The sequence below is a fragment of the Limulus polyphemus genome, unplaced genomic scaffold, assembly GCF_000517525.1.
Source record: "Limulus polyphemus unplaced genomic scaffold, Limulus_polyphemus-2.1.2 Scaffold964, whole genome shotgun sequence".
NCBI lineage: Eukaryota > Metazoa > Arthropoda > Merostomata > Xiphosura > Limulidae > Limulus > Limulus polyphemus.
Window position 1 is genome coordinate 80,086 of NW_013666574.1, and position 13,570 is coordinate 93,655.

Below are 13,570 nucleotides of genomic sequence, written 5' to 3' on the forward strand. Positions count from 1 at the left end.
AGTCGAGCGCCTTATCCACCTGGCCATTTTGACAGTAATGGCAACACTTTGAAGGCAGGTCCATCGTCGCTTGATTTTGAGTTTGCCCACCCCTGGAAAAATTATATCATATTTCTGTTGTAATTACCATTGTGTTTATTTTGTACATTCTTGCGTGTATTTAACTAAGATGTTATTTCAAGGTTAGTGTTTCTGTCCAGAGAATACAAGGAAAGGTATCAAATCTGTAGGAAAGATCCAACTATATACTTATCTCTCAAAAGGATTAATGACAACTTGTTAATCTTCGAATAATAACAGTTTCCTAATGAAGCCGAGGGAAACTTGAAGGTGACATAAAGTTAGAACAATGATTCTAATGAAAACGTAGTTGGTAAAAGTCTGCACTCAACCCTGAATTGGGCGCAAGAGTGCTCTAGGAATGATGCAATCAGACTGAATAAAGTTCAACATGAAATCATGAGTTCTTGCACAGTGTCTAGCGACCACATAACTTCAGAAAATTATATATAAATGCTAAGTAAAATTAGTTTTCTTGTATAGTTAAGCTCTTAGGGTCTTTCTGAAAGTTCTTGTTAAAAGTTAGGCTTGTAAAGTATTGTCACAAAGTTCCTTACCTCTCGTCCCTAAGTGTTGAAATATACACGGTATAGAAATGTTTAGTGCAAACAAACACTTTGAAGACGTATAATTCTTGTTGGTTCTAATAAATGTTGTATATTTTTCATTTCAAAAGCCTCCGAGTCGTTTCTTATTCGTGTGTAAATTTCCTCGAGTTGCTGATCTGTTTGCAATGCCATTAAATTTCATTTGTGGTATGTTTAAATAAATACTATTTATAATGCGTAACTACTCATCCAACAGTATAGTGCCCATTACACTAGCAAACTAAGGAAATTTACATTGAAATAGCGTGGAACATAATGATCTCGTAAATCTGATTTGGAACATCATGTGAGTGGTATTATCTCGAACTTGGTTGTCAGTATTCAGTCCTGTGACCTAGAAAACATAATCATTCCATGTAAGTAACACCAAGTACACAAATAGCATTTGTGTTTACTGATGAATAAAGATTGTTTATTTTGCTTAAAATTTGTTTCCAGTCTCGTTACTTCATCTTACATTGACTCATTTAGTAATAGATTTAGTACTATCCTGTAACTGATATCTTAAGTGAATCTCCTGTTATTTATCTAGCAGAACTATACAGTGCATTTCCGAAGTTAACCCACTCTCACCTGGTTATACCACAATTGTATCATGTGCTTTGTACTTTCTTAGATAATAGGTAAGTTTCTGTGTATTTTTGTACAATTTGGACATGGAATGTCATCCAAGTAAACATATCTTAGCTTTACTTCTTGCTTTTTTCTGTCTAGGACCCCATCCACTAATTGGCAGTTACTCGAGTTTTATGCAGGGAAGATAGCAATGGAAAGTTGTTATTTCTATCAGTGAGTTGGGTAATGGTCCAGGATATCTCTCACTCCAACATGAGTAGACAAAAATAATGTGCAAAGCTGGCTTAAATTGTTGTTGTCATTTTATATAAAAGCCGGGTTCTATTTTGTTTAAAGAATTTTAAAGAAATTTTACTAAACTTTAAATCTATACCTGATCTGTAACTTTAACTTTACTTTCGATGTTTAATATTTAATGTAACTGAACTAATATATTGGAAAAAGTTTTCACCTATCTTTTTCTTAGAGCTTTTGTGAGGTTGTACTTTTATTATAACTAATCTTGTTTGAGTAGAGTATTTTAATTTAATTCACAGCACAAGAGAGTGAAGGGAAATGAAACCTACAAAGTAAGTTCTCTCTCATTGGTTCAGTATGCACCCATGCAAGGTAAAGTACAATTTCTTGCCTTTGTTTTCTCTTGTCTTATGTTAGTGAGTATAATTGAGTTTTCATAGTATTACTAAAGGGTATTATTGTACACTCTCCATGATTCGACTCTTTTTTATTATTATTAATGAATTCAATTAAAGATAAATAGATACATGCTCCTTAACTCCCTTTGAACTTCCAGTCAGCAAGCCCTAACTGATTACTTTGAGAGAAAATATCTGGTATATGGGGTCACAAACATGGCTTAATTTGTTATAGTATGTTTTCGTCTCCTTTGTGTAATACATTTTGCTTAACATAACCGTAGACTTTAACTGTATCTTTAAGTACATTTTTGATTTTGAATATATATATAAATATGATGCAAAAAAAATTGGATATTGTTCAGCAAAAGGTAGTGGGAAATAGAGAAAATGATAATGTGATGTAATACACAAGAAATTATACCGATATAGAAAAACTAAAGCATGAATAATACTAATAATATAAAGTAAATTTAATTATGAATTTAGTTTTGAAAATCGTTTCAGAGACATACGAAGGTCAACAATCCCAGGATCGAGATTGATGCCATTTGGCGATGCAGTATTTAATAGCACTATCCAGTAAGCTTCTTTAATTTCTCCGTTTCTGTTAGATGTAAAATTTGTTTCTATACTCATCAGTTTAATGTCTTCTAGAGAATGTCCAGGCAAGTTCTTTTGCTGTTATTTTATTTTTATCTTTATAAAGATTGGTTAACATTCCTTATAACTATTATCACACTTGAGTCTTTTTTGTACTGTACATACCTCTTTGGCACAAACTCAACCTGACACCAACAACTCTAGGTTATGATTGGTTAGCTCAGAAGGCTAACTAATAATGTCCACATTCGTGCCTATATGTTTCATTACACTCGTTAAACACTCTATTCTCCAGAAGCAGAACAGTGAACTATTCGAAAGCGCTCGAGTTTTGGGTCTCGTTTGAAAACCAATCATATTCTTATAACATTGTTTTCAATGTGTTATCATCTCTTCTGGATTTTTAAAGTTCAACAACCATTTCGGCAAAGCATGGTGCACCTGGATGGTGAACTTTCTACCATACTAGTAGTTGCAATGGTGTTTTAGAAAAACCACAACTGCAAACACTTCTTTTTTCATTGTGCAGTATATACAATTACATATTATACTCTGTGTTGTAACTATGACAATACCACTTTAATTCCATTGTTTCTGACATTGGTGTGTCCAACAGATAATCATTGTCTTATTGTAATACTTGGTTCACATTTCTTGCTCTTTTCATAAAGTGGTTCCACTTTCACGGGAGCTGCAAATGACCTTGAGGTACCTCCCTTCTTCCTGATAATCATTAGTGGAAAAACCCAAACACTCTATAAAGACTGTATTGCTCAGTATTCAACATTTGCTGGTTGGCAAAGTACAGGCACTGTTAGTTGGTTAACATCTGATGAAACTGATAGCCCTGCTGCTCGATGAAGCATGGGTAGTTCATCTGTTAGCGTCTCACTAGACCACAAGCAAAGCAAAAGCTTCACTTATCCTGTCTCAGCAATGTCCAGGCAGAGGCATCATTGTTATAGGCTGTGGCTTGTTCCCCAAGGGTAGCCCTGCCCATTAAGTGGGACAGAGTATGGTTACAATGTAGTATCAAAATGTGTGGATAATTGGTTTACCCTCAGTGTTGCTCTAGTTCAATGTGGTGGATGTGCCCGAGTAGGACAGTCTATCTTGTTGTTGTGTAGCTTTCCCTTAAGAGTGAGGATGTTGCTCACACTCAGTGATACCTCATGATTTTGTTGAGAATTCTATAAACAAGCTTATCTATGAAGGATGTTCTCTTTATCTGCTTCTATCATTGCAGGGTGTGCCTTACTGTACAACTAGTGAAGATCATCCACATAAGCAGCCAAACCTTCATTGCAGGTTCTCCTTCGAGTCTTTAACTCAGCCTAATGCATCACCCATTCTTCCACAAGGCTGAGTCAGCAGTACAACTGAACTACAACCGTGTCCAAGTCCTCTTGTTGAGCCTCATTCAGATGTTTGATGGCATCTAGGGTCAGAAATTCTAAGTTGAAGATCAGGCATAGAACTACCTGCTCCTAAGTTCAGCCATTCTAGGCAATTACCTGCCTCAAACACTCCAAGAAATGGTCCAGGTATTCTTTTGTCACACCTTTGAACTTTGGAGGCAGAATCTGTTTTCCTTCAGTTGCAGGGAATCGTGGTGTTGGACAAAGCCTCTCGCTTTCAAGTTCTCAGCCAATACCTGGCTAAAATGCGACTGATATTGTAGGTGCAGACATTCACAGGGACTCGACTCTTGGGATATTAATCAGTCAGTGGTCTAGTATGGCAGATTGAAGAGTTGCTCGAGCCAACTTTTTATATAGCTCTGCACAACCATGGTTATCATTGCAGGATACATCTTGTTTCAAGAGGCTGACCAACCCATGGTTCATAGTCTTTACTTATGTCTGCCCACTGTATCATTTGCTGGGGTAATAGCTCTGACTGGCAGAAGTTGTCTGCCAATGGTACTTATAGCTCTTTTTGACTGGTCTTGACCAGACCTGGGACACTTGTACTCTAGCTACTGATAGACTAGGAGTCATATACAGACCTTCTCAAATGCTCTTCCCAAGCACCATTCCATCTATGCAACCCTCAGTTTTCCTCACTTCCCTCGTGTCAAAATGGATCTTCAGGGACAAGATTTGGTGTGCCAGTTTTCCCGAGTCTAAAATTGTAGGCTATCAGCAACAATCCTATAACCAGAAAGGGAATTTTCCTGGACTCACTTATTTCACCCAACCAAATTTTTTCAGCATCAAACTCTCTCTCTTGGTCACAGACACTTCTATTTTGACAATAAGCCATTCTTTCAGTTAGAAGTATAAACTCAAGAAACCAAGTAATAACCAATACAAATTTTGGCAAAAACAAGAAACTCCACAGTAAATCACGTGGTCATGGCACTGAAATTTCTTATTCCTACTTATTCTGTGGTATTCTTAGATTAACTGAGTATCAGGTAGTTCTGCTTTATATAGGGAGCTTTGACTAAATTACCGAGTTTTAACCCAAAATAATAAACAGAATAAACACATGATTTACAATGTAAAATAATCTTGATATCACAAAGCAAAATCAAAAATACAGTGTGCGTAACTGCATAGGATACAGGACTGTCACATTCTACCGGATAAGTGAATCAGTCAGCAGTTTTAGTCTTGCAAGAAGTCTACATCAAGTGACTCATGTTAAAAACCAGGTAGAACTGTATTTAATCCAATGCTCCTTACTTAACAGGAAATATCAGATTTACACATCAGTATCAGCTACAAACTTGATTGTTCTCATGCAAATTCGTGATGGTCATAACCTCCAAGTATCATCAACTCTGCCAGTGAAGGACATTGTTGTTGTTGACCTGCTTGCATAATGTGCAAAGCTGCAGCAATACCTCCATGGGCAAAACAGGTATTATCTCCAAAAGAACAACAAAGGAAGCTAGCATGAAAGTACCTCAACGATTTTCTGGATCATGTGTTTATGTGGATACTGCATCGAATCAGACTAAACAAAAAAATTCTACATTAATGCAAGAAGGCAGGAAATGAATGGTATGCATAACATTTCTTGAATGTAGAGTATTGCGGAAATTTTCAGATTAACTATGGGACACAAGTGAGGCCTGAATCTCACAGTGTCAAAATATTAGTCTCATGGCTCCTAGATTGAGATGACTTGCAGTCTTTGAACTCGAGTTAAACAAAAACAACTTTATTATAACACTCTTCAAAAGCTATTATGCCATTCAAAATAGTATTTGTCTCATTATGTTTGATCAAATGCTTTATTTGTGGCATTTTGCTGTACAAAAAGTAGTAAATTAACAAAATTCATGAATTTTATCATCAGTATTATAAACATACATATTTCAATCCTGTTAATGAATAAATTATGATGCAAATGACAGTCAAACAAAAAAAAAGGAGGTTAAAAGTTACTTGACCACATGGTGCATTATAAACGGAGGTTATAAAGACCACAAAATTATCACTTAATAAAACATGAAAGTTCCATAGTTGGTAAACTTAGTTAACATCAAAACCTTTAATTATGTTGTGTTTAATTACTAGTCAGTAAAAATTCTGTCGGTCTCTAAAAAGATTGGTAACCACTGTTCTAAAAGAGTTCATGGTTATAGGTCATTACAGTTGAGAATAAGTTACCCACATTGTTTATTAGTTTAGAATACTCGTTTTTCAATGAGAATGTACTCCATAAAGTCATAGAAAATATTTTTTGTGGAGTCCCATCAAACATAATCTCAATCTCTCATTCCTGGCAAATCTTTAAATTGTGTAATAATGAGGAAATGTCTTCTCCCTCAAGAAAATACAAGGATGTGAACTATTTAAAGATATTTTTGCATAAACTTTATTTACAGAGGTAATGTAAGTTTTACTACATTATTTTTTGTTCTTTGGTGCACCCCCCCATTCATGATACATTTACAAAGAGAAAGACTGCCACAACAATAAATTGCTGTAGCTATAAATTATGCTGATTTTTTTTAACACATTATATGATCCACTGATTATCATGCTATAGCTCCTAGTAAAAGTTTATTTTAAACAATAATTAAGGTTATGTGTTATTACCTTCTTAAATTTTTCAATAATTTTTGATAAACTTATGATACACAATTCTAGCACAGGAGGTAATTTTCAAATGTATCTTTCTAGCTTCTTCAATTCTAAACATATAAATATTTTTCCTATACATATTTTTTTTTTATATCAAATCAATAATAATACAACTGGAACAGTAACAATATTTTCTAGAGAACATGATGTAATTTAACAAGTGTTAAGATATCTGTTGTTCTTATTTGTAAGTCAATACACAGTCAAATGGCAACCAGGCTTATCATTATTATTTTCTGTAACTAAATACAACGGTTTTCTCTTCTTATAATTGCAAGATTTTGATTATAAAAAAAAATCAAAAACAAAACATTAGCCTTGAAAAAAAAATTACAGAAGATGAGTATCATATAGATAACTTAAAAATACTTTCTGCAGTAGACTCAGAATGCCCAAATCTTAATAACTACTTAGTTGTAGAACTATACTTAGGATTTGTTTAGTAGGTTCTCGTCACCCAATAAACAATAATAATAGTAGTTACAGTGAAGAAAACTGATGTTCGATTTTTATCAGATTTCATGTGATATATTTCATTATAAAGCTTTTAGCTAACATTTCTCAGAACAACATTAGATATATTTAAAATATTTCAATACTGTTACATTTTCCTAGTTTTTCTTTTCAGTTTTTCAGCTAATCTTTTTTTTACTACTAGCGGTTGCCTATGAGTTTATAAGTTTGCTTGGTAAATGATAAGCAAGTTCCTTCTAAGATCCCAACAGAAATGAACAAACTGAATTGACACTGCATCATGAATTTTGTTACAAAAATTAGTCATAAGACATTTGATATTAGATCAAGCAGCATGAGCATTTATATATTAGTTTGGACAACTGTAATTAACCTCAAAAATGTTAATTTTCTTGCAGAATATGATGAAAAAACTAGCAATAAACAACTGGAAATATAAACATGAGATTGTTTTTGTCTTTTAGTTATAGAAGAGGTTCATGGAAAAAACAAATACTATAAAAGATAAGCAAAACAAGTCAAAGCTCTTAATTTCACATTAATATACATAACTAGTTCCATCAATACTCATCGTTACTTTGGTCCCCACATGTGTAATAGAAAATTGTGAAGATATTAAAAAGTTTCATTCAAAGAATCAAATTGAACAATGCTATGTTACAAAGGTGACTTACATGGAATACAAATTTTATAAAATTATTAATAACTATTATTGTTTTCTTTACTAAAAGATATTTCTGAGCTTCCTAACATGTGTTTAATCAAATTCCTTTCCTACCCTGAGAAAGGCTAGTCAATCATTTTTCAAACAGAAATCTATTTCATAGTTTACACATTTTTAACTTGGAAGGAATGCAACATGTTTCTTTTCACAATCATATTTCATACGAATTATGCATCAAAATTACAAATGTTGTTCCTTAGATAGATAAAGGAACGAACCATGGATGACTTATCTGTAATGGCACATATGGAACATAAAGGAAAATTTATGACAATGAATGATTAAAAAATGTATTAGTTCAATCACAGAGGAAGAGTGCTTTTACTCTTTTAGTCATATTCTATTCAGCAATCATTGCCCTTGCATGACGAGAAAGTTTGCGCACACGACCACGACTACTCACTGATAGGGCTTCTCGCACCTGAGAGTCAATGCTCTCATTGGTTTGACTACTTTCATACTCTTGTTCAGAGTCTTCTTGGTAGTGAACTTTTTTATTGCGTGTCTGTATCCTTCGTGACCGTCTAGAAGGAGCTTCTAATGACTGGCTAGGGGTTAAGGCACTTCGTGTAGCTCTGGTGCTGTTACGAGTGGCAGTTCGTGATGAGCGCCTAATCCCACTTTTTTTTCTAGCACTAGAATAACCTTTGGAATTAGACAACTCCTGAGATTCACTTGTTCTAGATTCAGATTCACTATCTGAGCTACAGTCACTAGAACTTTCACTGGACTCGGAACTATCTGATGTTGATTCACTATCACTACTATCTTTATCACTAGAATCATCTGAAAAAGCATTTTTAGATTGTGTTGGATTCCTTAAAATTCTCACATTGTATCTTGATAATTCAGGATTAGATTTTTGAGAGTTTGAACCCCTTAGCTTATCTTTACACATCTGTCTACTCTCATTATAATTTTTTGAGGATTTGTTTAAAGGTCTTAATTCTTTCACAGATTTTCCTACTATTTTACTGTTTTCTGTTCTACAATCGTCTTCTTCTGAAGAAAGACTATCTTCTGATTGTATGATTTTGTTGAACTTCTTTCTCTTTCCAAAATAATTTTTGTCTCTTGGTTCATCTTCACTCTCTTCTTCTGTAGACGTCATTTCATCCCAATGTTCTGTTTTTAAATTTTTACTGATATTCTTTATATTCCTTTGTGAACCTTTAGGTAATTTCAAAGTTATTTCTCCATCACTTTCTTCTTCATCACTTTGAGAATCTTCATCAAGATGAAGGTTTGCTTTCTTCATTGCTCTTCTTGAAACTCTGTCCTCAGATGTATTGCCATCCTGACTAGTTTTGGAATCTGAGAAATGTTTTCTCTTTCTTGACAACATTCGTTTCGATGCTGAAGAACTAGGCTGTTTTTCACTTTCAGAACCTGATGTGTCCCTTTGATTTACATTACAGGAACTTTCACATTTGTCTACTTTATTTTTTGCTGACTTTCGTCGCTTAGACTTTCTATGATCCTCATCAGTTAGATCACTTCTATTTTTCAAAGACTCGTTGCTAATGTCTTGCTTATGATACCTATGGTCATTATTTGGTGGTACGTAAACATTCTTGTTTCTCTCCATTTTCTTACTGGAAGATGGTAAATTTTCATCTTCAGACTGATCACGATCACTGTCATGAGCATCAATGGAAACAGGACTTTCTCTTCTGCTTGTATCAGCTGAAGAACGAAGAGATCGTTTTTTCTTCACAACACCATTACTTATGTGTTTTCCTAAGTAAAAATAATAATAATTATGACGTGGAAAGTTACATATCTCTAGTTGGTAAAAACAACTTTCCTCTTAAAAGAAATTTTGTAAAATTTTACTTTTTTTTGTAATATATATCGACTTTAATAAAGAAATTAAAAACTTAATTGTACATGATTTTTATAACGTGGTCAAATATATCATTCAAATGGGATTTACCACCCGAGTCCAAAACTGTAATTGGATCTCTAATTGGTGAAGAGATGATGAAGCTATGAGCTAAAAGTTTGTACTTGAAAAAAAAAAAAACCCTCAGAGCCATTCTATGAGTTGCTGTTAAAAGGAAGTAATAAAGCAAAACCTAAACACAAAATATTTCTGGAAACAATAACTAAATCTTAAAAACAGGATATTACATGGGCACTTAGAAGGAAGATGTATAAAAAGAGCTTTGATTAGATTCCAGAAGCAAGAAAATACAAGATGGTTTAACTATCTGTATCTTGACATTTAAGGTCAACAATTTCTTTATAAAATCAAATAAAAAAACGATCTACTTACCCAAAAAATCCTTAGAGGTAGACGTGTTTTCTTCTATTATTTTTGAAGTGAAATTTATCTGACTATTTTCTTCTAACTTCTTTTTCTCACCCTCTTTTAGGATCTGAGACCCCTTTTTTTTCTTAGAAGCTAAAAAATAAATAATTAAATAGATTAAAAAATAATGAGAAATATAAAATTTAAACTAAAGTAAAATGTGCCTAAACTTAATATATTTTTAATTTTTTACTTCTACAAGACTGTACTGTTTAATTATATACTAATTTCAACGATCAAAAAAATATTTTCTGCATTCGGCCAGCTGAAACAAATAATTCAAGAAAAATAGGTAGCAAACGTGTTTAATATACTAAAAATTATGCATGACACAGTTTGAAAGTTACTATTGTCCCTATTACATTCTTTCCGTTAATCAAGATCAAACCGTTGAAGCTTTACACTTACTCCCTTCTCCACCATTTGAAGAACTAGCTTCTCCTTCGGCCACCCAGCGAGAATGGCTGGCCGCAACACTCGATGGTTCTTGTCGACCTTGACTTGAAGTTAATGCACTCCTTAAAGCAGGATGATTTCCTGATGGATGAGACCAATCAGCAATTGACAGCTGTAGTGGCTTTCTACGATTACTGACATATTGATTGTTCCGGACCTTTTCCTCATACTTCACTGCTGAACGCCAGTCACTGACAATTCCTCTGATGTGCTCTTCGAACATTGCTGATAACCGAATTGTCATTCCATAGATCTGTTAAAATATTCACACACATGGCTGTTAAAAACATTTTTCACAATGATTAAAATTGCATGTTTGAGTAATTTATCTATTGCAAAAGGCCCCATCAACACTGGATATAGCAGATATATTGTGGTTTACATATTATTATACACTTCTTTACTTTCAATTGTTAGTTCTGATTAACTCCTTAAATCTGAACAGACACTACCAGCATCTGGCCAGAAATCCTGATTTTCCCATCAGATGGTGACAGCATCCAATAACATTTATGTCTCTTTGGCTGAAATCTAATCCAAACCATGTTATTATCCACCTTTTATAAGTGGACCGGAAACTTTATAAGGTGAGGTGATAATTAATAGGACATCATGAAAACAATCTCAGCAGATATGCAAAAAATTATTGGTTTAAGGATTTAATAATTAAATAACTTAGCAATTAAAATAACATTTCAATTTTTTTTACCCTCTCTTATAAAATTGCAACAAATTGAATTATATTTAATCTCTTAAAATAAAAGTTAGGCACCTCACTTGAGCCTTAATTTTTTTAGAACATCTTTGGGGGAGGAGACTTAAAACTCCCCACTAACAAGCTACTTGTTAGTGAAATCTGTTAGCATGTGGCCTCAAGCTTGTCAAGGCTAACAATGCTACTTTTGCTTGTATTAATAAATATTCCCAAATAATGTTTAATAACATAAAAATAAAATCTGTACCTTTGATCTCTTATTAGTATTGTAATTCCTGGAGTTTTGAAAGATAAGTCTCATATCTTTACAGAATTCCACAGGACTGCCGTAACTTCCAGTCTGTAGCTTATTTTTCACTGTGCTAAGATCCATGGGGTGGTCAATAATATCTCTGTAGTCCTAAAACACAAAGATATTATACATGAAAAAACTGTTGTGACATATAAGCAAGCAGTACACTTTTTATATCAACTGGCAGATTCTCTCAACGAAAGAAAAACTGATAAAGCGCTATATACCAATTCTCCTTTACAACAAAAGCTCTAGTGAAGATGAGCCTTTTAAACCTAAAAAATTTTAAGAAACTTTGATAATTTTTAATACTTTGAAAAATCCTATAAACTCACAGGATACTCTGATTGGTCAACTGGCTGCCTAAAAGGAGTTGAGTCTTCACATTCAAATATAAGCTCTATCAAATCAAGACACTGTTTGATCCAGGTACTAGAAGTACATTCTCGAGACTGTAGTCGCTTTCGTTTAGTTGGTTTATTCTCTAGACTCTAAATAAATTACAAATATAAGAAACACACATTTAAGCTAGATTTTAAAGGTGTTATACAATGTTTTTTTTTATTAATAGAAAATGAAATAAAATTCTTAGAAGTTTTGGAGTTTATAATGCACAAGTCTAGTTTGAACAGGGCCTTCTCAATCTAGTAAACAGAAAAATATTATATTACACCCCAAGTAATAACTGTTTCTTAATACAATATGATTGTCTAAACATGATAAGCTTATTCAAAGCAATAAAGATACATGTCATATTTTAAGCATCCTTCTTTTGAAAATAACTAAAAAGTATATTTTTATGAAATGTTTCATGTAGAAAGTGTAAAGAAAATTTTTTATACTTCTAAATATGATGTATTAGAATACCTTAAAGAACTTAAATGCATTTGATTTAAGATAAAATTAAAGTTAACAAATCTTATTGTTCGAAATTTAAATTATTACATTACTTTTTTCCTTCTTTTTTCATGATATTTTATTTCAGCACTTTGGTCCTCTTCTCCATTTTCTTCATCTTCAGTGTCTGAGGTTGTGACATCATCATCATCACTCTCTGAGAGAAGGGACTGAGTCTGTCGGGCCTCCATTATTTCTTGATACAATAACATTGGATCAGTACAGTCTGAGGTTCTGAAATGTAGAGAGTCAGAGTTTAATGAAGGAGTACCAGGATTCAACATTTTTGTTAAATTGAGATTTAAGAAATTATTTTTAAGTTTCTCGAAAATTACTTCAAAATTAGAGGACATGAAGATATAAATATTTTGATTTATTAACATACCAGCTAACATTCATACCACATAGTTGGATATTACTGTAACACAAAGATGAAGATTTTGAGGTAGTGAAACCTCAATTTTTGATAAGTTTTTTCCCCAAAGTTTCATTTTATGGCATGAAAATAGTGGAGTAAAATACAGTATTACAAACACTATATTACTGTAAATGAATCTTGATATTTCTGATGTATAGGAAATATCTAATTACCTGGGGTGCATTTCCATTCTACTCCACTTCAAGTCTATGTTACTCAGGCCGAGCCAGAGCAGTCGCGGCACACAGTGCTTTCCTCATTATTATAACTCCTCTAACCACTAATCTGTATCAATCCAACCCCACGCCTTGCATTACAAATGTTTTGATTGATGTTTGTACTTATATCATCTGGGATGCATTTGTATTTGCATACAGTTTAGATCTAAGATGTCGCACACAGCCATTATCCAAGGGTTGGGAGAAGATAATATAGCTAACACGAAACGAACTGGTGGATGAGAGAGCAAAAAATGATGTTGATTAAGGAGGAAAACAGACAGAGGAAGAAAACAGTGCTTCCCTTGAGCCAAAAAATGTGATGATGATGCAGCTCTGTGGAGACGTTTAAGCTACTTCGATTCCTTACCTTCTGTAAACAAAGTGTTGCAAAGAGAATTGTTTTTCAGGGTCTTTGTTGTGAGTTTCACCCAAGGCAGGGGTAGAAGTTCAGGCCGGTTCGTGCGAACCTGTTCTTAG

The 13,570-nt window shown here is 33.4% G+C and overlaps 1 protein-coding gene across 1 annotated transcript in view; it reads right to left on the minus strand.

Annotated features, from left to right (window-relative positions):
* Positions 1–5,707: 5,707 nt before the first annotated feature.
* Positions 5,708–13,570, minus strand: part of LOC106461453 (bromodomain and WD repeat-containing protein 3-like) — a 56,414-nt gene continuing 48,551 nt past the window's right edge. Inside the window, exons 27-32 of the mRNA XM_013921276.2 lie at positions 12,508–12,688; positions 11,893–12,048; positions 11,513–11,665; positions 10,503–10,803; positions 10,059–10,187; positions 5,708–9,520 (exon numbers count right to left, since the gene is read on the minus strand). Coding sequence (XP_013776730.1) covers positions 8,121–9,520; positions 10,059–10,187; positions 10,503–10,803; positions 11,513–11,665; positions 11,893–12,048; positions 12,508–12,688 — 2,320 coding nt within the window. The 3' untranslated portion in view covers positions 5,708–8,120. The remainder of the gene's footprint in view (positions 9,521–10,058; positions 10,188–10,502; positions 10,804–11,512; positions 11,666–11,892; positions 12,049–12,507; positions 12,689–13,570) is intronic.